The 25,526-nt window shown below is 42.5% G+C and overlaps 1 protein-coding gene across 9 annotated transcripts in view; it reads left to right on the top strand.

The window, feature by feature from the left end:
• The window catches only part of LIMCH1 (LIM and calponin homology domains 1), a 627,082-nt gene that overhangs the window by 588,931 nt on the left and 12,625 nt on the right, over window positions 1-25,526 (top strand). For all 9 annotated transcript variants that reach the window (XM_033946571.1, XM_033946536.1, XM_033946527.1 and 6 more), the window contains 2 exons: window positions 10,519-10,627; window positions 12,095-12,197. In XM_033946571.1, coding sequence (XP_033802462.1) covers window positions 10,519-10,627; window positions 12,095-12,197 — 212 coding nt within the window. The remainder of the gene's footprint in view (window positions 1-10,518; window positions 10,628-12,094; window positions 12,198-25,526) is intronic.

Genomic DNA, 25,526 nt, shown 5'->3' with positions numbered 1-25,526 from the left:
ATACACAACATACTGGAAGCCGACAGGCTACACACAGGAAACTGACAGGGTTGACGGTCAGTCTAGAAGAGGTATGCAGGCAGATTGATAGGCTTAAAAACGATAAATACCTGGGACTGGATGGCATCCATCCAAGGGTAATCATGGAAATGAAAGAGGCTATCTTCAAGAAAGGTTCGAGGGGAGCTCCGGGAAACTACTGACTGGTGAGTGTGACCTCAGTGCCAGGTAAGATGGTAGAGGTGCTGATAAAGGACCACATCATTGATCACCTTGATGGACACAATCTGATGAAGACCAGCCAGCACGGCTACAGCAAGGGAAGAGTTTGCTTGATGAACTTTCTGCACTTCTTCAAGAGAGTAAACAGGCAGATAGACAAGGGCAAGCCGGTTAACATTGTATATCTGGATTTTCAGAAGGCGTTCGACAAGGTCCCGCATGAATGACTACTTCAAAAAATTGCGAGCCATGGAATCGAGGGTGAAGTACTCGTGGATTAAATACTGGCTGGTGGATAGGAAACAGAGAGTGGGGGTAAATGGACAATACTCGGATTGGAAAAGAGTCACGAGCGGAGTGCCGCAGGGTTCGGTGCTTGGGCCCGTGCTCTTCAACATATTTATAAATTACCTGGAAATTGGTATGACGAGCGAGGTGATTAAATTTGCGGACGATACAAAGCTATTCAGAGTAGTGAAGACGCAGAAGGATTGCAAAGACCTGCAACGTGACATAAACACACTCGAGAAGTGGGCTGCGACATGGCAAATGAGGTTTAATGTGGATAATTGTAAGGTGATGCATGGTGGTAACAAAAATCTTTTATATGAATACAGGATGTCTGGTGCGGTACTTGGAGAAACCCCCCCAGGAAAGAGACTTGAGAGTACTGGTCAACAAGTTGATGAAGCCGTCCGCACAATGCGCGGTGGCTGCGAAAAAGGCAAACAGAATGCTAGGAATGATTAAGAAGGGGATCACAAACAGATCGGAGAAGGTGATCATGCCACTGTACTGGGCCATGGTACGCCTCCAACTGGAATACTGCGTCCAGCACTGGTCACTGTACATGAAGAAGGACACGGTAGTACTTGTAAGGGTCCAGAGAAGAGCGACTAAAATGATTAATGAGCTGGAGGAGTTGCCATACAGTGAGAGGTTAGTGAAACTAGGCATCTTCTCCATTGAAAAGAGGAGACTGAGAGGGGACATGATCGAAACATTCAAGATAATGAAGAGAATAGACTTAGTAGATAGAGACAGGTTGTTCACCCTCTCCAAAGTAAAGAGAATGAGAGGGCACTCTTTAAAGTTAAAAGGGGATAGATTCCGTACAAACGTAAGGAAGTTCTTCGCCCAGAGAAGAAAACTGGAACGCTGTTCCGGAGGCTGATCCAAGGATTCAAGACAAAGTTAGACAAGTTCCTGCTAAACGGAACATACACAGGTAAGGCTAGTCTGTTAGGGCACTGGTCTTTGACCTAAGGGCCACTGCGGGAGTGGACTGCTGGGTACGATGGACCATTGGTCTGACCCAGCAGTGGCAATTCTTATGTTCTTATGCATGGAAAGCCACACAGTGAGCTGTTTTGTGCATCAGATCAGCAAATCGAGTGTTAGCTAAACCAGTCAAACTGGTTTAGCGACATTTGTTAGATGATTGGAGACTTTAATGCATCTAGCCCCCAGTCTCTTCTCATTTCAGAGGCACTGCCAGCAACAAGCTTTGAAAAAAGATTGTTTATGTAGAGTGTGGAGAATTAGGGAGCCACACCCAGGTTCAGAGGGGGCTGCCACTAGCTCTCAGCTCATCAGTGAAGAACACTGGATTATAAACTATCACTTGCAACTTGTTTGACCTTTATTTCTACGTATTCAAGTGTGCTAATATGGCAACACATTACAAGTGTGAAAAGCCTGCAAAACCTGGCTCCTGGCATTCTTTCCAAAGCTTCTGCATATATGAGCATCTGTGTGTGGTCTCTAAATGCCCCTTTGACCTGGAGGGAGAAGGGAGGGGTTATTTTGAATACAGTTCATTTAAAACTTGCTATAACACTATTATACATAGGTTGACATAGTGGTTTACATAACATATAGCTAACAAAAGGTAACAGTAGAATAAAAATGAAAATAAACTTTCAATTTAAGTTAGAAGGGAGAATTGATAGAGAATTAAAAATAAAAAAAAGAAAAAGAAAAAGCTTACCTCTGTGTTCCATGCTGTTGCTCTCTACGTGCTCCCATCTTACTCCATCTTGTCAGAATTTAAATCAAAGGCATCTTTGAAATAAGAATACCTTGAACTAAGAGTGTCTTTTTGAAAAAAAAATTTATACTGTATATGAGGGTTCGGATCATAAATGGTTTCATGAAGCTGGACCAGTAACTAAAAACAAAATCACAGATGGTTTGTAAGTGTTTATATTTAAAAGATGGTACAAGTAATAGCTTCTGCCATATAAGATGTAAGATATCTAGAGAGAGAATCAGATAATCCAGAGTGATATATTTTATAAACTAAAGTTAAGATTTTAAATATTATGTGATGTGCAACAGGAAGCCAGTATTCTTCCCCTTTAGAAGCCTCAGTGCAGTGTTTTGTAATGACTGTAGACAACACATTTCTATCTGTAAAATTCCTGTCATAAAGGAATGACAATAGTCAGTGTTTGTTATTGCTATCGAAAGGATCAATATTCTTAAAGCTAAAGCTTCATGGGAAAAATGATCTTACTGAGCAAAATATGTATATCTTAGGGGAAAAAAAGGATTTTTAAAAAAAAAAAAAAAAGATAAAGGAGATATGCTCCTTAAATGAAAATTCATTGTCTGATGACACAGATGCACCTTCGCTCAGTATGGAATAAGTAATCACAAACTAAAAATAGAAATATGTAGACTAAAGTTAAACTGAACGGCCAAGAAGCCAGACTCTGCCTACAATGCAACACCACAGAAACAGAGACACATGCCCCATGATACTGTTCAAAATTTAAATAAAACAGATGTTAAATGTGAAAAAACTGACAAATCATTACCATTTAACAAATTGACAAATAGAAATAAAACAAAAATGGAAAATAAGAAAATACTATTTTATTTTTTATAACATAGAAACATGATGGCATATAAAGGTCAAATGGCTCATCCAGTCTGCTCATCTGCAGTAAACATTATCTCCTCTTCTCTCTAAGCCCCCTTTTATAAAACCGTAACATGGTAACAGTTATGATGCTCATAAAATTTTTATGAGTGTTGGAGATATATCCCACCGCAGCCGGCGCTATAATCCACCCAACAGTTTTGTAAAAGGGGGCTATTAGAGATCTCATGTGCCTATCCCACGCTTTCTTGAATTCAGACAGTGTCTCTGTCTCTACCACCTCTTCCGGGAGACTGTTCCACACATCTAACACCCTTTATTTCCTTAGATTACTCCCGAGCCTATCACCTCTTAACTTCATCCTATGCCCTCTCATTCCAGAGCTTCCTTTCAAATGAAAGAGACATGACTCATACGTATTTAAGCCATGTAGCTATCTATCATATCTCCCCTCTCCTCCCTTTCCTCCAAAGTATACCTATTCAGATCTTTAAGTCTGTGCCCATATGCCTTTTGACGAAGACCACACACCATAAAGCATATGGGGACAGACTTAAAGATATCAATATGTATACTTTATTTAATTCATTTCTCTGTAATCTACTGGTCATGGCCGGGGGAGTTAATGAACAGGTATGTTTTTGTTGCTTTTTTATTGGACTAATTAATCCATTTTTCAATTAGCTTTGAGAGGCCAAAACCTCTTTCCTTAGGTCAGTACAGTATACTGTTGTTATGGTATCCTGTATTAAAATTAGTCTAATATAAAGATTACCTTATTTCCATTTTCTATTTATAAACATTTATCAATACAGCTACAATACTATTACATTTTGTCATTTCTAGTTTTTGTTTTCCTCATCCAGCATCTATCCTTTCTCCTCCTTCCATCCAGCATCTGCCCTCTTTCTCTGCCCCGTCCATGTAGTGTCTGCCTTTCTCTCCCTATCATCCAGCGGATGTCCTCTTTTCCTTCCATGTGGCATCTTCCCTCTTTCTATGTCCCTTCCATAAACTGCCTGCTCTCTCCCCCTTCCATCCAGCTTGTGCCCCTTCTTTCCTTTATACATGATTCATTTCAGCTTCACCCCCTCTTTGTTTTTCTCTCTCCTCTGTCTCCACGGTACCCCATAGTCTAGCATCTCTGTCTCCTTCCCTTCCCCTCCCCATGCCTTGTCATCTTTCTTCTCTCCCTCTTCATAGTTTGGCATCTCCTGTCCTCTCCTTCCTTTCCCTCCCTCCCTTCCCTATGGTCTGGTATCTCCGTTCCCTTCCTTTCTCTTCCCTGGTCTTCCTTCTACCTCCCTCCCTTCCCTCAATTGGATGCAGGGTCTTCCTTCTACCTCCCCTCCTTCCCCCAGGATGGGTATCTATCTCTCTGGGGCAGAGGTCTCAAAGCCTTGAGGGCTGCAATTCAGTCAGGTTTTCAAGATTTCTCCAATGAATATGCATGAGATCTATGTGCATGCACTGCTTTCAATGCATATTCATTGGGGAAATCCTGAAAACCCGACTGGATTGCGGCCCTCAAGGAGGGACTTTTAGATCCCAGCTCTGGGGCCTTCTCTTTATCAACCCCCCCTAAAAAAAGAAAATTAGCCTTTCATTGTCAGCAGCAACAGCCTTCACAGCTCGCTGCTGTGACCGGCGTCGAGTCTTCATCTCTGCTGGTCCTGCTACTTCTTGCTTCCTTGAGAGCAGGACCTAAAAGAGGAAGGCCCGATTCCAGCCAGAGCTGTGAAGGCTGCTGCTGCTGCTGCAAAAGGAAAGGGACGAGGCTCCCAGATCATGGGGGCCCAAGGCAGTTGCCCTGTTTGCCCCCCATAATGCCAGCCTTGAAATACCCCCTTATGATCGTGGGGGGACGTGAACTGCCCCTCCCCCTTTGGTACACCATTCATGAAGGTAACCAACTGAGCCTAATCCAGTTAGCCCATAGTAAGAAGTAGAGAAGATTTATATTAAAAAAGGAGAAAAAGAAAGGAAAAAAGAAAAACACAAAAAACCTAATGTAATATAAGATCAAATATTAAACAGCAATCACAATAGCCAAATTTAACTTGTAGAAGCCAGAACATCAATGGCGATCATCTTTCAATCTAAAAAAGCTCTGTTTTATTTTGTAACAAGAGAGATGCCTTTATCTCCAGAGTATTTTATCAAGCACGTGAATGGATATTGTAAAAAAAGGAGGCTCCAAGATTTCAAATTTCTTGTTTCATAGCCAGAGCCTTTCATCAAAGTAGAAAGGAAATAAGTTTTATTAATTGGGAGAATAGCTTCAGCAGAATAGTAAATGGTCTCCATTAAATACTATGGCCCATATTGTATAAACAGCGCCTTAGGTTAGGCGCCGGTAGGTACCCTGCCAGCAGCTAACTTAAGTGCAAAATGTCATTAAAAAAAATGTAGGCATTTGCATTGCGGCTACACCTACAGTGTTGTTAGGCATTGTAAAGCGCTTTTGTAGCTACAATTCACATGAAAAGTAGACGCCGGAAATGTAGGCCTTGAATACCCTGGCCTACATTTCTGGCGCCTACCTTTCACGAAGCCGTGATTCTACAAATGGCACTGGTGCGTGATTGACACATGATCTGCAGCCATTTTTTAGGCTGCTTCTGATACCGGCACCATTTGTAGAATCCAGCCCTATTTGAATAAATCTTTAGAAGTCCACACCCATGGTCTTAGAAAAATTAAAATGCAAATTTAAATATCTTTTGAAATATTGAATCTACTCAATCTTTCGATGAATCAATATCTTTTCTTGAGCAACTGCTTTACATCCATTATGAACTTTTTGCATGTTGGTTGTACAGTCTTTAGTAGTATTTGTTGGTAGTTTGCCAGTAATTCTACTAGACACAACATTGTGGAGAGATCACTCATTGACTTAGTAATTGTGCTGTTGTCTTTGTAACATTGACCAAATTGGTTCTATAGTTACTGCCATAGGCATGCCCATTTGACAGACTGCCAATTGCACTGAAGTGGAAGACCTACTATCCAACTTGTCTACTTTTAAAGCCCTGGGAAGGATTTCATTCCCTATTAATCCTTCAACATCTCTCCTTTATTCTTCTGTCAAGATCGTTCTAGTGAGATCTTCCATGGGCCTTCATGTACCAACTCTAGTCAGGGCCACAACAGAGTTTGGATATAGCTCCCTCAGCAGAGCTTGGGGATTGATTGTCTTCCACACAAACCTCCATTCCAGATATGGTGGTGGATTGCAAATCAGAGGTGACAGTGATACATAAGCCTCAACCGGTCTGCCTCCTTCCCTGAGAAACCCTTATCACCACTCTGTGTGACTGCTATCTTTCGTTCTGCCCAGGTGCTTAATCACGAGGGGAATTGGGGCCACCAAGCCAACCTGACCTGTGTATGTTTTGTTATATTTTGTCTGAGATTTAAAATCTGGCAATACAGTGAGCACAGAAATAAGCACCTTCCTCCCTTCCCCGTACCACCCCTTGAACAACAAAAAAAGAATATTACTCTGTGAGGACTGGGGGAGCCCATTTAGCTGGCTCTAGTGAAACGTGATAGGTCGTTCCTTTAGTGCTTACCTTAATGTATAGTCTTCAGGCCTTTTGGCACGATGATGTGGCCCACTTGATGCAGCAGTTCATAGTAAGCACAGTAACAATTACACTGTAATGAAATTACACCGCTTTCAGGACAATATAACAATACTTCGGTCTTTCTTACAGCAGTTCACCACTTTGCACATTCAAAGCCGCTCATAAATTTTCCATCCTCCTTGAAAGAGTTCTGGCTATTGGTTTCACAGGCTGGAGATTTTGTACTTTTTATTTCCTGGCAGCACTTCAAAATTAAGTGATACTCTCTGATGCGATTTCATTTTTGATATTGCTTGGTTTTCTGCCACATTTGTGTATCGATCTTCAAATGCTGTATATTTTTATAAATACAACTTCTCTTGGTTATTCCTTTTTATGTTTGCTTCGTTATGACTCTGATCATGTAATATTGTATCACATATAATTAGTGCTGTACAGAGACATTTGACAGTAATTTCATAACAGATTGCCTATATGTAAACACTGAGCAGGTGCCTATTTCAAGCCTATTTATGAAAACACATAGAGCTAGATGCAGTAAACAGGGTTGGTAAGACCCCCCCATGGGTCTGCTCCAATCTGATTAGCTATTGATGCACAATAAAGTTTGCATGCAAATGATTTGAGCGGAGGTTCGTCATAATCCCCATCTGATCCTGCCAATGAGTCGCTGTGAAAGCGACTCTCACACATGTGCAGAGATGGCAGGGGAAACCCCGAAGCACCCTCCTGCCACTCAGCTGTTTGGGGGAGGAATTTTTTATTTTTTTTAAATGGACAAGAGGGAAAATTACTCCTAGCGGAATTCTGCGCAACTGCACATGCTGTGCATAATTCTGCGCAAAGCTTCCATTCAGCCCCTGTCCCCACCCTCTCTCCCTCTAACCAACCCACCACCCTTGAGATCAGACATACCTGCGGGCCTTCCAAAGAAGCAGCAGCGGTGGCAGCTGGTCAGCAGAGGTAGTACTGTGAATGGGCTGCTTATAGTTGGCCCCACTAAGGCCTTTCCTCTGCCGCATCACTTCCTGTAGGAGATGATATGGCAGAAGGAAGGCCCTGGCAGGGCCGACCATTAGCAGCCTGTTCACAGCGCTGCCTGTTGCAGACCCGCAAGTATGTCTGACCCCTGCACCAGCAAACATTGGCAGGAGTGATGCCCATTCCCTCATGCCATGCCGACCCCCCCCCCCCCCACGTGAGAAAAAATTGGCAGGAGGAATGCCCACTCATTCCTGCCACCGGATGATCCCCTGACACCCCCCAAGTCCCCCCTCATACCTTTGATAGAAATTGGGAGCACTTGTTAAAAAACAATTTTTCCCGAGCTGGATGCATATTTAACAAAGTAAAATGACAAAATAACTTTTCCGAAAATGTGCAGATCTGTTTCGGGGGGGGGGGGGGAGGGTCTGAGAGAGGCCAGACCCGTGTTGGGGAAGGAGAGGGGATGGCAATATGGATGCTGGGCCACAATTTGAGGAAGGAGGGAATATGGATACTGGGCCAAAGGTAATGGAGGGAGAGGAGGGGCCATGGATGCTGGACTTGCAAGAAGTGGAGAGAGGAGGGGACATGGATCTTGGCCTGCAAAGAGGGGGGTGGGTACCCTCCTGCCGGCGATCTTAGGGGGGCCTTTGGGGGGTCCGACAGGAGGAGTTAGGCAACCTCCTGCCGGCGATCTTAGGGTGGGCGGGTTCTGTCGGCAGGAGGGGATGGGCACCCTCCTGCCGCGATTGTCGGGGGGGAGGGGTTGGGGAGGGAGATTCTTGCCGCAATTAGGTATAGCGGCCGTGTCTACTTACCATGTAGGCCAGCATTTTGCTAGCCTACATTGTAAGCATCTCCCACTCTGCTAGGGAGACCCGTAGGGCCGCCTAGGTTCACTTAAGGCTACCGCCTAGCCTTAGGCGGGCTTGCGGGCCTCTCTAGGCTCCCTGGGGGCACCTTCAATATAGGCAGTCTGCCTGGGGAGCATTTTTTTTTTTTAAGAAAAAGTGCCTCCCGATTGGCTGATTAGACAGCTGTAGGACGCCTACAACTGCCTACAATCGGGATCACTTTGCAGAATCAGGGCCCAAATGAAAAGTCTACCTGCATGAAGAGCAGCGTTCCTAAAGATAAGTTTTGCTATATCCTGCACATGTTTCACATGTTTTGAATTGGAACTAATGTTTCATCTCTAGCTGTAGCCATTACAATTTGTTTTATATAGAATTAACCACCTATTCACATGAATGTTGATTTGCGATTGAGTGTGAGTGGGGGTTTTCTGTTAAACTAACATACAGTATGTTCTCTTTTTTTAATTCTCTCTCATTCCTTCTACTTATTGGAAAGCTTGTCCAAATTTAATGATTGAAATGGATTCTGGAAATTTACTTTCATATTTCAACATCCTTTGCACATTTAGAACTGATGATGCCATTAAGTATGCCAGGAGACCTATGAGTAGGTCAATAGGTTTATCTACCTTTGAGGCCATTCTTTCTTTGGCTAAACGAATGTACAGTCTTTGTATACACTGATTCTTATAAAGGATCTTGGGTGCATGGAGGAATTTTCTTATACATACATTCAGTTTTATTTTAAATCTATTAAATGCAAAGCTATATGAGAGGGCAGGAATCACCAGCTGATTTATTAATTCCTATCCCACTTAAATCCTAAGTGGGTAACAAAGGATACATACATAAATACAATAGATTCTATAAATTTATCAAGACTCAACAATAAGATTATGTCATAAAATCCATCATCTAATGTGTCAATATTTATGGGACTACTCCATCATCTTTTCAATATCAAATTTAGTCTCTTGTAATATTCTTTACTGACCTTTATGTTTCATTCCCCCTCCTTCTTCCACTCCTAAATATTTGTATGCACCTTTTTGTTTGACTTGATGTATCTCACAGTCATCAGTCAGAGGGATGTTTTCAGTTTATCCCAAATTTCCTCTAAGGAAGGTTACCTTAGCATATTTGTTCAGGTCATAAGGCATCTTGATGATATCAGAGAAACTTTTCATTAGACAGCAGGGGCATAGCCAGAAGTCTATTATGGGAGGAGAGCCCAAAGGTGGACTGAAGTTGCTAGATATTCTCTCCCTCTCCTTGCTACCACCACAGCCGTAGCCACATTAAAGCATATCTTTGCTGGTGGGGTTGCCAAGCCCCACAAACTGAAGAGGTCTCCTATACTAGTTCCGTCCAGTAGCATAGTCTAAATCAGTGGTCTCAAACTCGCGGCCCGGGGGCCACATGCGGCCCGCCAGATACTATTTTGAGGCCCTCAGTATGTTTATCATAATCACAAAAGTAAAATAAAACAGTTTCTTGATCATATGTCTCTTTAGCTATAAATTACAATATTATTATTAAGACTTAGCCAAAAGGAAAGATTTATAAACTATAGAGTTTTACCTCATGCAAAATTGTCATTTCTTTAATAAGACATTAACTATTTTTTTCTGCGGCCCTCCAAGTACCCACCAATACCAAATGTGGCCCTGCAAAGGGTATGAGTTTGAGACCACTGGTCTAAATGCTTTGAAAACAAACCCCTTCATCACATTAGGGAGTTTAACACTTGTCTTGATTGTGTATGTGATTTGTAATCCACCTACAATGGTTCTTAGGTAGAATAGAAATTCACAGTGAATGAATGAGTGAAATGCTTTTGAAATGCTACGGTATATGAGATTTAATTTAGCAGATAGCTGATATGTTTTATTTTCATGGTTTTTTTAAAATTATTATTTTAAACTAGCTGAATCCTCATGCATGTCCTGATTTAGAATTTGTTTTTCCCTTTCAGATCTGTCAGTGGAAAGAAACTGTGCTCTAGCTGTGGGCTTCCTCTTGGGAAAGGAGCTGCTATGATCATTGACACCCTGAATCTTTATTTCCATATTCAGTGCTTTAAGGTACGCCCTTCTTTTCCTTCACACTCTCTTCAAAGTGATTCACTGCATTTCAAAAGACTGTCTTCATAAGTACATACTGAAAAACTATCCATAATTTGAAGCTGAGCCCCTGGAACATTTGACAGAAAATGCATGGAAGTGACCAATCTGCTCTGTGTGTACTCGTAATGGAAATGCCAGAACATATGATGTGCAAGTCTGACCAATATTCAGAGCAAGTTATGCTTTTGCAGATAACAGCATGTTATCTAAATCATTAAACAATCAGATTTTATATGGATAGTAAGAGATGGATATGGTGCTGGCAGTTATCCATTTAGTTTAAGCTTGTTCAATAGAAGGCCTTTATCTAAATCACAGGTGTCAAAGTCCCTCCTTGAGGGACGCAATCCAGTCGGGTTTTCAGGATATCCCCAATGAATATGCATGAGATCTATTTGCACGCACTGCTTTCATTGTATGCTAATAGACCTCATGCATATTCATTGGGGAAATCCTGAAAACCCAACTGGAATGCAGCCCTTGAGGAGGGACTTTGACACCCCTGATCTAAATCTATAGTGTTATCAGTGCTGAATAAATACCAGTGCTGGTGATTACACTGTCTGAATATCATTTGGATTCAATATGATTGTGGGGACACAGGTAGAATTATGGATTGCATTTGTCGGTGTCTTGGAGTCATTTTCTAAATACATTTTAACGCAAAATGGCCACTGTTGATCATATTTAATCTCATTCCCAAAATGGTTTGCGTGATACCTGTTTTCCAGCAGTTTTTTTTGTTTTGTATTTCTTTTAATTTTGTGGACATTTGAACTACAAAAGTATACCCACAAACCTGGAAATCATACATAAAATAGTGAACTTATACTGAAGATAAACAATTTTGGAGTTAGCTCTAGATGAGTTACATTCAGGTAAACTAGATATGTTCTATCCTTGAAGGGTTTATGCCTGGGGCAATGGAGAGTTTACTGACATCCTTAGAATACAAGCAGCAGCAGTGGGATTTGAATTGGGTGGCCTTGTTTCTCGGTCCATTGCCGTAATCATTAAGCTACCCACCGTCCTTACAAATATTTCTTGACCATGTCTCATAACATTGTAGCACAAGAACAAAGTAGGTAAGTTAGGAATTGTCTGCTCTAGATTTTAGCCAGCAGGGAAACATGCATAGACTGAGAGAATAATATAATAATAATAATATAACAGTTTATATACAGCAGGACCGTGAAGTTCTATGCGGTTTACAATGATTAAAAATGCTACAAATTGAGTAGAACTAACAAAGTTAAAAGCTAGTGACTAACAGCTCTAGAGATCAGTTATTGTGGAATAAGATTGTACAAATCAGCTACCTAAGTACTTCGGGAACAGATATGCTTTTAGAGACAAAAAGGATTCAGAAAGTAAGTATAAATCAAAAAACAATCTCACCTTTCCATTGTGCTTGAATTAATACAGTGTGGAATTTGTAAAGGAGAGCTAGGAGATGTGACCACTGGAACAGATGTCAGGATCCGCAATGGTCTATTGAACTGTAATGACTGTTACATCCGATCCAGAAGTAAGTATGATAAAGACTATAAGATTCCCAGTAGAGAATTGTCCCCTCCTTCTTTTCCTGACTCTGCCCCTTCCCTGCAAGCTCTGTCCTCGTCTGCACAAGCCTCAAACACTTTAAAAATCATAAGTGTCCGAGGCTTGTGCGGTTAAGTCAGAGCTTACAGGAATGGCACAGAGCTTGCGGGGATAAGACGGGGAAATTGAGCTCCTGTGGGGACAGGGACAAATTTGTCTCCATGTTATTCTCTAATTCCCACTTCTCTGATGTGGAATATATTTATTTATTTATTCATTCAGTTTTCTGTACCAGTCTCCCAGGGGAGCTCAGAATGGTTTACTTGAATTTATTCAGGAATTCAAGCATTTTTCCTTAGCCTTTTGTGTAACATTTGTCAGATCTCTAGAGTGGTTTGGGTTTTTGTTTTTTTAAGAAAGAAACTGGGGGGCTCCTTTTACAAAGTGGCGCTAGCGGGTTTAACGCGCGCGACTTTTCATCATGCGCTAACCCCTGCGCTGGCTGAGAAACTACCGCCTGCTCAAGAGGAGGCGGTAGCGGCTAGCGCAGCCGGCGGTTTAGCGCGCACTATTACACGCGTTAAACCGCTAGTGCGGCTTTGTAAAAGGAGCCCTGGATTCAGATTTATCTTCTGCGTGTATGATGCCTAGTTTCCTATTACTGTTACCATGTGTTTTACTAGGAGTCCTTCAATGCTGAACCTTTGAAAAACTGGGCTTTCCAGACCTCCAGTAATGTATACGGATTGTACTTACTAAGGTCCAGAAACTAGAATCTTATGAAGATGTACTTTGTGTATGCATTAGATTAGAGGGTACCAAAATTAATTTTCCCATAGTTGTGTCATAAGAACATAAGCGTTGCCTCTGCCGGGTCAGACCAGGGGTCCATCGTGCCCGGCAGTCCGCTCCCGCGGCGGCCCCCCAGGTCCATGACCTGAAAGTTCCCTACCTAACCTAAAATATCCATACCCTATTCGCTCAATGTCCTGTAAGGTAAACCTCTATCTGTACCCTGTTATCCCCTTTGCTTCCAGGAAATCATCCAGTCCCTTTTTGAACCCCAGAATTGTACTCTGTCCTATCACCTCTCCGGGAAGCGCGTTCCAGGTGTCCACCACCCTCTGAGTGAAGAAGAACCTCCTTGCATTCGTTATGAATCTGTCTCCTCTCAGTTTTTCTGAATGACCTCTTGTTTTAGTTGTCCCTGCTAGTCTAAAGAATCTGTCCCTCTCCCCTTCTCTATGCCTTTCATGATTTTATAAGTTTCTATCATGTCCCCTCTCAGTCTCCGCTTCTCCAGGGTAAAGAGCCCCAGCCTGTCCAACCGTTCGGCATATGAAAGGTTCTCTATTAAGGTTTATTTACTGCCATTTTAAAAACATTTACCCAAGGTGATGCACGAGTATATGCAAGAATAAGTCAGATATAGGCAGTAGATAATTTATTCAAATAACATAACATTCATTCTATGGTACTTACAATGTCAACACAATACGCTTTAAAATATCTTAATAAATAGCATAGGGTGTAAGCAGATGTGGAACACAGAGATAAGACAGAGTAACAGGAGATAGAAAATAAAGGTGATTAAAAAAAATTGAATGTAAAGTGAGAATAGATGCATGCATATATTTCAGTTAGGGATAGGACTGGATGAACAAATCCTGCTGCAGTATGTAATGCTCATGTTAGTCCTTGTGTGTGATTGTGTGCGTGCAAACCCTTTCTTAGGGTGCATTTCAGGGCTACTCTGGAGAAGGCTTGTTGGCAGGTTTCTTTTTGTGTGATTTCTTTTGGAGAGGATTTTCCTTGGGAGAACCTTAGCAACGTTGGAAGTGTATAGAGGAAGATCTTGTTCAAGTGTTCTGACTCATTACCTTTAAGGGCCTTCAAGATCAGATGTAGCGTTTAAATGCTGTGTGTGTATCTAGCTATTCCGTTAAATGCATGGGGGAGGAGCATATGCTGCTTTCCATTACAGAATCCCATGCATGCAATTATCCTAGATTTTTTTAACAAGGTATTGGTTAGACCAGTGGTTCTCAAACCTGTCCATTTGGGTTTTGGGGATGGCCCTAATGAATATGCACGAGAGAGATTTGCATATAATGGAGGTGATAGGCATGTAAATCTGCTCCATGCATATTCATTAGGGCTATCCTGAAAACCTGACTGGCAGGTGGTCCTTCAGGACAGGTTTGAGAACCACTGAGTTAGACCTCTGGATCGTGACTGAAAGGTCATCTGACCGTGACTTTGCACAAGGCATATTAATCACTTGCACTTTGGATACCCAGTTAAAAACTATGCCCTTGGGGCACATTTTATTTATTTTAAAAATTTCTTTCTTGCCTAAAACCTAGTCAGATTACAAATCAACATATTTATTTATTTAAAAAAAAATTTTTTTTTTAAATTCTTTATTGATTTTTAATCAAAAACAGTGTCATACAAATGAAAGAACAAAAGATATTCTACATATTACACTATTATCTATACAGGTAACATAAATATCATTCAATAATTTCATTTTCCTGGATGTGTAAAGATAAATAAACCAAAGAAAAGAAGAGATATGATGAAAATACATTATTATGTTTTTACAAATTTAGTCAATGGGTTCCAAATTTTACCTCACTAAAACCCCTACGTTCTGCGTTAATTCGTTCGTATCTGTATGTAGTACACACATTCACCCACCAAAATGTATAATTAATTCTATCATGGTTTTTCCAATTACTTGTAATCAATTGAATGGCTATACCTGTTAGGATCATAAATAGACGACTCATATTTATCTAGAGTACCGTATTTTCACGTAGATAACGCGCACCCTTGTAAAACGCGCACACGGGTATAGCACGCGAAAAACACAAATTTATGTACAGAAATTTTTATATACCGCGCACACCCGTATATCGCGCATGCTGCCCGACTCTCCTTTCCCCCGCCCCTACTCTCCTCTGGCCACCCCGACTCTCCTTTTGCCCGCCCCGACTCTCCTCTCCCCCTTGAAGTCCTGTCCCAACCCTGAAAGCCTGATCCCCCCCCGACGTCCAATTCACCCCCCCCCCCCCGCAGGACCGCTCGCACCCCCACCCCGAAGGACCGCTCGCACGCACCCGCACCCCCACCCCGAAGGACCGCTCGCACACACTCCCACCCGCACCCCCACCCTGAAGGACCGCTCGCACCCCCACAGCCTCCCGACCCCCCCCCCATCATGTAGAAGCTCCTACCGGTGTCCTGCTGCTTCCTCTTGGCGGTCCCGACTCCCCGACACGATCGGGGCAAGAGGGAGCTCAAGCCCTCTTGCCCCAGCCAACCGCGGCATCCCCGACACGATCGGGGCAAAAGGGAGCCCAAGTCCTCTTGCCCCGCCGACTCCCCAACTCCCCGACAATATCGGGCCAGGAGGGAGCCCAAGTACTCCTGGCCCTGGCGACCCCCCCCCCCCCGCTAGTTGTTCGGGCCAGGAGGGTGCGTGCGAGCGGTCCTTCGGGGTGGGGGTGCGAGCGGTCCTGCAGGGGGGGGTGAATCGGACGTCGGGGGGGGGGGGAAACTATGTAAAAAAAATTTTGTACAACGCGCTCACGCGTATAACGTGCAATGGTATGCACGGTACGTAAAAACCACGTATAACGCGCGCGTTATATGCGAGAAAATACGGTAGGTTTCACATGTAAAATTGTTCCACAAATTATAGACTCATATGACATTGGAACATTTGAATCTAGTACTAAATTTATTTGTCCCCAGATTGACTTCTAATATATTAATATAAAAGGACAAAAATACAACAGATGATCCAAAGTCCCTATACCAGTATGACAATGCCAGCATCTATTAGACTTAGAACTATCTATTTTATTTAATCGAACTGGGGTCCAGAAAATCCTATGTAACAAAAATAGCCATGTTTGTCTCGTAGATGCTGACGATGTACATTTCAATCTCCAAGTCCAAATTCATGGCCAACGAGACACAGAAATATACTGTTTTATCTCGATGCTCCAGATGTCTCTAAGACTATTTTTTGGCTTTTTATTCAAAAATCCAGAAATCAGTTTGTACCACTGAGCAGCCTGATGACCTACTAAATCAGTTTGGTAGCAAAGGATTTGCAGGCTAAAATATGTTTTAAAATTTTTCCATTCAGGGAACCCACTCTGAATAGCCTGCTTCAGCTGCAACCACTTATATTGTTGAGATTTTAAAATTCCAAATGACTGCTACAATTGTGAAAAATCAAGCAGATTTCCATTAGACATAACGTCATCTAATGTCTAAATACCTGCCTGCATCCAATTCTTCCAAGCAATCCCAGCACTGCCTATTTGAATCTTGGAGTTTAACCATAAGGACTGCAAAGTAGACTTTATTATGGGAACATCTGTTAACTTATCAATAAATTTAATTGTTTTCCATGTGTCCAATAAAATCACATTGTCCTTAGCATAACCAGGTATTTTAATACTTAATATATGAGACAGTCTCATTGGGGACATGATTTTCCACTCAAGATATAGCCAGTCTGGGTAATGTTCTAAGAGCTCAGGGAGGATCCAATACATACCTCGACGCATTATATAGGCTTGATGATACCTATAAACATTGGGAAAATTTACCCCACCCTCCGCAATTGGTTTTTGTAGAGATACTAAAGCAATTCTTGCTTTTTTCCCTAGCCAAATAAATTTTGCCAGTATAATATTAAACTTTTTGTAAAAGGACCCTTGAAAATAAATTGGTAACATACCCAGTTGGTAACAAATTACCCGCAAGATCATCATTTTGACCGTTTGAACTCTCCCCCACCAAGACAAGTGTAACAGGTTCCATTGCTCATTAATCTCCGTGACCTTTAATAATAATGATTTTTCATTTATTTTCATCGTTCCTTCCAATGTATTTTTAATCCATATACCTAAGTATTTAATACCATCCTCCTTCCAAATAAAAGGAAATTCATCAAATAATCCTTTCGTACAATTTTAAAATTTTCTACACCGCTTAAGGACAAAGCGGCTTACAATGTAAACATACATACGAATCATGTACACATACATAATCAATATAACATTTTCTACCCACTCCTCTGAACTTTTCTAACTGTAACTAAAATTAGCACATGGCAAATAAAACATACATAATTTCATGACAAATTATAACACATATAAATGTTTCACTTTTCACAGTAAATATTAGTTACCCTTCTTCCTTAAAATATGTTTATACTCGTACACATAATTGTCTTAATCTGGCCTTCCCAGGCAACAATTTTTTTTTTTTAAAGTCTTATTACACTTCTGTAATATCTGCACTCTACCCCTGTATTGGATCAGGGAGTCTCATCTATAAGCCTGAGGTGCTTGTAATACATTTAGTTGAGTTTGGATGTAAGAAGATTTCTGTATTTGAAAAGTAGAGGGAGCTATTGTTCAATTTAATGTTCTTTTGGAAAAACAGAAATTAGATTATAAAACATAAATTTTATTTTATGTTATATAAGCAGTCATTATGTTTAACCAGACATTCACAAACTTTGTAATGTACAGCAAAATATTTTAACAGCAGTATGACAAGAGAAAATAAACCCACTTGATTGTTTTTCTTGTTTATATAATTGTTATTGCTTCTTTATGGCCTGTACATCTCTCTGGAGTTTCTGCTTTTTCTTCTCACATTGCTTCTCTGGCCTTTTCTGCCTCTGGATATATTTTTGTTTGGTTTCAGGGAGATCTCATTTGAATAAAGCAAAATAAAGCTTTAGCAATGGTAGCAGTAAGAGTACTTATTTTCAGGTATTAGCAGTTTCAGAACTGTCAAGTTATCCAGTTTCAGGAGGGAGAGTTTTAGTCAATAATGATTTTAAACTTGCATCTTAAATCAATGCTGCAGACCCCATAATGCATCAGGATAGAGTGATGAGAAATCTAGGACAAGCTAGTATCTCCCTCTTGGGTTACCAGTTATCCAGATTTACTCAGGTACAGGTGGATCAATTTTTCACTCCTTCAAAAATTACAGAAAATAGGGGACGCTTGATGAAGTTACAGGGAAATACTTTTAAAACCAATAGGAGGAAATATTTTTTCACTCAAAAAATAGTTAAGAGGTGGTGGTAAAAGCAGATAGCGAAGCTGGTTTTAAGAAAGGTTTGGACAATTTCCAGGAGGAAAAGTCCATAGTCTGTTATTGAGAAAGACATGGGGGAAGCCACTGCTTGCCCTGGCTCAGTAGCAAGGAATATTGCTACTCTTTGGGATTTGGCATGGATTGGCCACCATGAGAATGAGCTTCTGGGCTTGATGGACTATTGGAATGACCCAGTAAGACTATTCTTATGTTCATATGTATATGTCCTCTTTTTAGAGGACTGTCTAGGTGTTTCTTGGACTAGAGGGAGTTTGTCCAGGTTTTGTACTCACTTTCTCCAGTCCAGCCCCCACCCTGGAAATAAATATGCTCCTCGGCTTGTCCCCATGTGCCTCTTCCAGTGCTGCAGTTTCAAACTTCAAGAAGCCGGCAACATTAGCAACATGATCCTGCTGCTGTTAGCTTGCCCCGGAAGCCTCTCTGCAGCAACTTCCTGTTCCCACATAGGCGGTAAGCTGCAGTGTGAAGGCTTCCATGGCAGGCTGACGGTGACAAGATCATGTTGCAAATGCTGTCAGCTACCTGAAGTTTGAAACTGCAGTGCTGAAGGAGGTACTTGGGGACAAGGGAAACTTGGATGAGGGAGCTGGAGAGAGATAGAGAGAGGCTGTGCTGGGGGGCGTAGGATGAGGTAGGAGCAAGACTAGTGGAATGCAGGGGAGGAGCAGGGCACTTCTATTGGGGGTGGGTAACTTGGAAGGTCTGTAGACTGTGGAATGAAACTAGGAGGATCAAAGGAAATAGGGCAAATTAGTCTTACCAAACAATGCAAAGCCTGTCAGAAACCAGGAAAATTCTGAAAGGTTGGGAAAGAAACAGGAGGGAATTTGAAATTGAAATTACAGATTACTGTCACCATCGACAATGCAAATTGTGAATATCCTGACGTCCTTTTCCTTTCCAGGCAGCCTATAAAAAGTTGAGCTTTAATTGTTGTGATTTGCATGACTTTTCGTCATTCCCTTCTCTATGTTTTTCTCAAGACACTACTGTATTTCCAAATCCCTACAGAGGTGGCCTTATCCTTGGGGGAGAAATAGATCCAAGCAAAGGTCCTCCTAAATTGGTACTGTTGACATTACAAGTACTATGGAAGACTAACCTGGCTTGTCCAGAGAGGTCAGCACATATATAACCAAGACACAATTGCATATAAAGAGAATTTTTATTTATTATCATTTGCCTCACACAAGATAGAATGAATTTGGCATACCTCAGCCAATTCTGCAGGCATCAGTCTGTTTTCCCAAGGCCTGCCTCTGCCTATCTCTAGGAAAAACTTGAGAGTTCCTCTTTCTCCCTCAGGAATCTCTCTAGAATAAACCAAGCTTAGGAAGAAATACTTCTCTACTACAAGTCCTACCCCTGTGACTCAACCCTGAGCGCCACAGCCCAGTGTATGCTGGGACCTGTAGTTCCACATTTGATTAGCACCTCCTGCTGCCTGAGGATATAATATTTGCAAGGGGGAGGGAAAAACCCTTAATCTGTTACATACCCTCCCCCTCAGCTCATCCTTAATAGGGTGAGCACCTACTTTTACCAGGGGCCCCTTTCCCAAGGGTGGAGGGTAAGACATTCCCAGGGCACTTAGGACCTTATCCACTATTCTGAATCGCCAAGCCAACCCCAGGCCACAACCCTGACAACAACCCAGACTGTTACTCTCTATACCTCATGCATACATAAAGGAAGAAGGCACAGCAGGCAGTACCATTGTGACTCTGACAGAGCCCATCTCTTCTTGTAGTCCATAATAGTCATGGGGCTACTGGCTGTCAGTCTCTGGGTTCCCTCCCCTGTTGGAGAGTCCCGGTTCAATGTGCTGTTTGGTTTTTGATGCATTTGACCTTTTGCTATTTTAGCTCTTGGATCTGTAGACTTGGGTTTTGGTTTAAGAGTGTGGTTGTCCCTTGTAACCAAATCAGAGTCCATTCCACCCACTGCCAGAGCTTGGACTCCAGTTACCTTTACCAAAATCTCATTATTTGGGCAGGGGTTTTGTATCTGGTTGCCATCTCTCCCCTGCATTCTTTCTTGGGGTTCCAATCTCACTCCTCTTTTCATAAGAATTGCCTTACTGAGTCAGACCAACATTACATCAAGCCCAGTAGCCCATTCTCATGGTGGCCAATCCAGGTCAAACCCAAAGAGTAGCATCATTCCATGCTACCGATCCAGGGCAAGCACTGGCTTGCCCTATGTCTTTTTCAATAACAGACTATGGATTTTTCCTCCAGTAAATTGTCCAAACTCTTCTTAAAACCAGCTACACTATCTGCTCTTACCACAGCCTCTGGCAATGCGTTCCAGAGCTTAACTATTTCCTCCTATTGGTTTTAAAAGTATTTCTCCGTAACTTCATCGAGTGTCCAGATAGTCTTTGTAATTTTTGATGGAGTGAAAAATTGATCCACTTGTACCCGTTCTACTCCACTCAGGATTTTGTACACTTCAATCATATCTCCCCTCAGCCTTCTCTTTTCCAAGTTGAAGAGCCCTAACCTTTTTAGACTTTCCTCATACGAGAGAAGTTCCATCCCCTTTATCTTCTTGGTCGCTCTTCTTTGAAAACCCCTTAATCTGTTACAAATACCTAATTCCTTGACTCCTTCCTCTGAAATAGCCCAAATGCTTTGCTCTGCTACCATTTAAGGAGATGATACAGGCCTGTCCTGAGCTTGCTGTATTCTTTTCTGCTGGATACAATTTGAAATTGTGTGGAATTCCCTGTTTCAAATATCCTGATAGCCCAACTACCAGGAGGAGCAGCACAAGAGGTTAACCACTGGACCCCCAGGTTGATCCTTCATTAATGTTTTTGCAGAATCATTGTATTTGACCCCAAAATAAAAAGATTCTGTAATGTACAGATAAAATTGCTAAAATAAAAAAAGAACTTTGTCCAATGAACTATTCTTTCGTCATTTTCAACCTTTCACAATATCTAAACTATGCCACCCACTCAGTGGCTTAGTGAAGGAAGTTGGCACCTGGGGCAGAGGTGCTTGGCATTGCTTCCCTGTGCACCCACAGATGCATTCTTCCCCATTGCCCTGACGTCACCACACTCCCTGCTCTTCCCCACTACCCTGACATCACCACGCCCCTGGTACCTCTTCACATATTCACCAGCAGTGACAAGGCTGGAATACCTGCTGTTTGCGCCTTCCTTCCGATGTAATTTCCTGGTCCTGTGAACAGGAAGTGATGTCATAGTGAGAGACAAGGCTGGCATGAGCAGCCGGCAAAGATTTGAAGAGATAGTGTCAGATGCGTACTTTTCAAAAACCTGTCATATCCTATCCCATCGCTGGGGGGGGGGGGTGAAGGGAGGTGTCGGTGCTCCACCAAGTAGGTGGCCAGGGTGGTCCCCCTTTCACCCCTTGCTAAGCCATTGCACCCATTTTACATAAAAAGTTGAGAGAGGAATTCAGATGTTCTGATCAGAACGTACTCGTTTCTGGTGGTATTTTATAATAGGGTCTGACGAATGTGGAGCCTTTAGTAAAATATCTATAACAACATGCAACACTGCATGCATATTTGATGATATGCACAGTGAGAATGGCCATTTTTCAAATAACAGAGGTATAATTAAAGAGTACTAACTCTGCAACTTGTGTGTAAGTGATGTTGACTCTACTTAAGTCTCATTTCCCAAACTTAAATGTGTAAGCATCACCAATTTTAGTGAAGCTGCAGTCTATTTTTGAGGGGGGGGAGGCCAAAATAAACAACCAAAGTTTAAGGAGACTTACTCCTTTAATCCTTCATGTAAAGCTCTGACCAAAACGAGCACTTTTTTTTTAAATAATCAAGGCATGTCTTTTGAGCTGGTATGAAAACCCAATGAGGAAATTATTCCCATAAGCATTTAGTGGAAGATTCTCAAAACATTAAACGTAGTCGCTAAATTGGTTCCAGCAGTATTCATGTATTTTTGTGGCGGATTATCAAAATGGCTTACCTTGGTCTTTTCCAAGCTTCCTAGCTGTCTCCAACTCTACCATGCAAATGTATTACAACAAGGTCATTAATAATTAAACGAGAACTCCAGGCAATTATCTATTATTGCCAGATGATTCCCTAACCTTGCTGTCCTACATTTGTGAGGAGGGGATGCACCAGGGAGGGAAGGCCTGCCATTTTGAAGAGGCGGGCCTGCTGGCCTCTGTAAACAAGGTAAGAGGAGGCGGGGGAGGGGTTGTCAGTGGTACAGGGGCAGTGGGAGGGAGTGAACATTCCTCCCACTGATGGGGGTTATCGGGGGGTTGCTTAATGGCAGCAGCAGGTTGGAGTGGACATCCCTTCAGCTACCAGGGGGGCGTCGGGAGGAGGGGTTGCTTAACGTCAGCGACAGGAGGGAGTGGGCATTCCTCCCGCTGGCAGGCAGTATCAGGGGGGTGCTTAACTGCAGCAGCTGAACGGCATGGGCATCCTTCCCGCAGCTGGGGGTGTCATGGGGTGTTTCCTTCACTGCAGCAGCAGGAGGGAGTGGATATCCCTCCTGCTGCCAGGGGGTGTCAGTGGGGGGAGGGTTGTTTAACGGCAGCAGCAGGAAAGAGTGAGAATCCCTCCTGCTGCCAGCGGGTGGGGTTGCTTGACGTTGGTGGCTGGAGGGAGTGGGCATCCCTTGTGCCAATCTTCGATTTGGGGTCTTTTTAAATTTTTTTTTTTTTTAAATTTGTGGGTTTATTCTGTGCATGTGCCGATCTCTATCACCAGTGATCGCCACGTGCACATTTAGCAATCCTCCGCAACTCTCTGTGAACCTCATTTGCATGCGTGGTTTTTTAAAGAATGACTCGCCTTTTTGAAATTGTTACAGTAGCAGCTGCAACAGTGGCCTCTCAGATTTTACCATGAACATTTAAGAATCCTCCCCTTCTTTCCTTTGTAAAATGGGAAACAGTACAGTAGAATCTTGGGTAGAGTTACCACATGTCCGGATTTCCCCGGACGGCTTTTCAAAACCCGGCACTTTGTCTGGGTTTTGAAAAGCTTCTGGCAACGAGCAACATCGAGACGGCATCTGCACATTCGTAGATGAAACGTGGTGACGACATGTGCATGTGCGGATGCCGTCCGTCGCTCATTGCAGGGTGGGGGTGGGCCTGGGGGCAGAATGGGGCGTGGCTGGCCGGAACGAGGGGGCCTGTGGGTGGGGCCATGGGTCCGGATTTTCCATTTGAAAAATCAGGTATTCCTAATCTTGGGGAGAGCCTTCTCTTGGTTTCCCAAGGCCCTGATGGGTCCGGAGAATGCTGAAATCACAAGTTCGTGAGCCCTGCTCTCCTTTCATTATCTCCACACAGATTTCTTCTACCAATGCCGCAATCCTTGTACGAAGCAAGCTCTGGGATTCCTTTAAATTGCAAATTATTCCTGCAAAACCTGACATCACCACATCCCTCTGCCGCTGGATAGGACAGCATAAAAGTTCATCCTACCTTTTTGAGGTGCCCCATAGCTAGTTAAGTGCCAAATATTGCATTTAACCTGCAATGCATTAGCCAGATCTGCAAACCCAGAAATTCAATGCTGGTGGTTGGATATAGCCCAGCATTGAATTTCTGGGTTTAACACGGTGGTAGTCAGCAAAATTCTAATCATCGCTGGCTGACTATCAGGCCATAAGGAAGAAATTCTAGAAACCGTGCCTAAACTTAGGTGCCGGTAAGCGCTCTAACAGTGCCTAATTAACAAATGCCATTTAAAATGGCAAAAAACCTACCATTAAAGCACCTACCAGTGCCCAAATAAAAGGCGTTGGAATTGCATCTACATAGACCCTTTATGGTGTCTAATGCCACAATGGGCGTGGCTAACACCAGAAGTGGCATTAGGTGCCATAAAGTGTCTACGTAGATGTGATTCACAGCAAAGATAGGCACTGGAAATGAAGGCCAGAAAACCCTGGCCTACGTTTCTGGTGCCTATAAAGCATATAACCTAAAACTAATCACCCAGCAGTATATAAATATATAATGAAAAACAGAACTAAATACTGCAAATACCTAGCAGTGCACGGTAGTATTAATAGTCCAGAAAGTTGAAAGGACTATGGCCTCAGAATCGGAGCCCACGCATAACAGTCACAGACTGGAAGTAATCTGCGCGGTGTATTTGCTCCTGCTCCAATCATCGGCCTACACACCTGCAATTTTTTAAAGATTTTTTTCAAGCATTTAAAAGAAATTACCACCCCTATGGGGTTGTATGTAGATAAGTGCAAGCCAGGGTATATATATATAAAAAAGACCAAAAAAGCAACTTAGCTTTATACTTAATTGTACAGAGAAGAACCGTCACTAGTGTTCATATGCCGACGCGGCCAGCGTTTCGCGGAACTTTACTGATTTAAGTCGTCCGCTGCGTCAGGGCCACCAGGACATTCAAAAAAATCAAGGCTTCATTTTCCCTGGCCTGTCAGACGGCATGCTGTTCCTCTTGCCTCTGGCTTGCAGAAAGCTCCGATTGTCAAGCCTTTCATCCCTCCCTCTTCCTTCCTGTCGCCTACATACAACCCCATAGGGGTGGTAATTTCTTTTAAATGCTTGAAAAAAATCTTTAAAAAATTGCAGGTGTGTGGGCCGATGATTGGAGCAGGAGCAAATACACCGCGCAGATTACTTCCAGTCTGTGACTGTTATGCGTGGGCTCCGATTCTGAGGCCATTGGCCTATAAAGCATACCATTGTGTGATTGACATGCAATCAGCGGCTGCCGATATTGGCGCCCTATAGAAAACCTGGGCCTAAGTGTTTTACTGCTTAACTTCAAAAGGAGACATACATGGAGCAGGTCATGGGTAGGTCAAACTTATAAAATGCTATAAGTTGCATGATCAGGTGCTAACATTTACATCTGCCTTTTACATGGCATAATTGTGGATTCCAAATATCAATTTAGGCTATATTCTGTAACAGAATCTGGGTGCCCAGATGCCTTTATAGAATGCTAGCTTAGTACAGGATAGGAAGGGAGTGATTAAGGAGGATAAAGAGGTAGCTGAGAGGTTGAACACGTTCTTCTCGTCGGTTTTCACGAGAGAAGACACATCTAATATACCGGACTCAGAGGAGCTCATGAGTAGGGAACAGGCTGAAAAATTGGAACACATAGAGGTAAGTAAGGAGGATGTCCTCAA

The sequence above is a fragment of the Geotrypetes seraphini genome, chromosome 1 (genome assembly GCF_902459505.1).
Source record: "Geotrypetes seraphini chromosome 1, aGeoSer1.1, whole genome shotgun sequence".
NCBI lineage: Eukaryota > Metazoa > Chordata > Amphibia > Gymnophiona > Dermophiidae > Geotrypetes > Geotrypetes seraphini.
The sequence above is the reverse complement of the archived record's forward strand: the minus strand, read 5'-3'. Positions and strand labels throughout refer to the sequence as shown.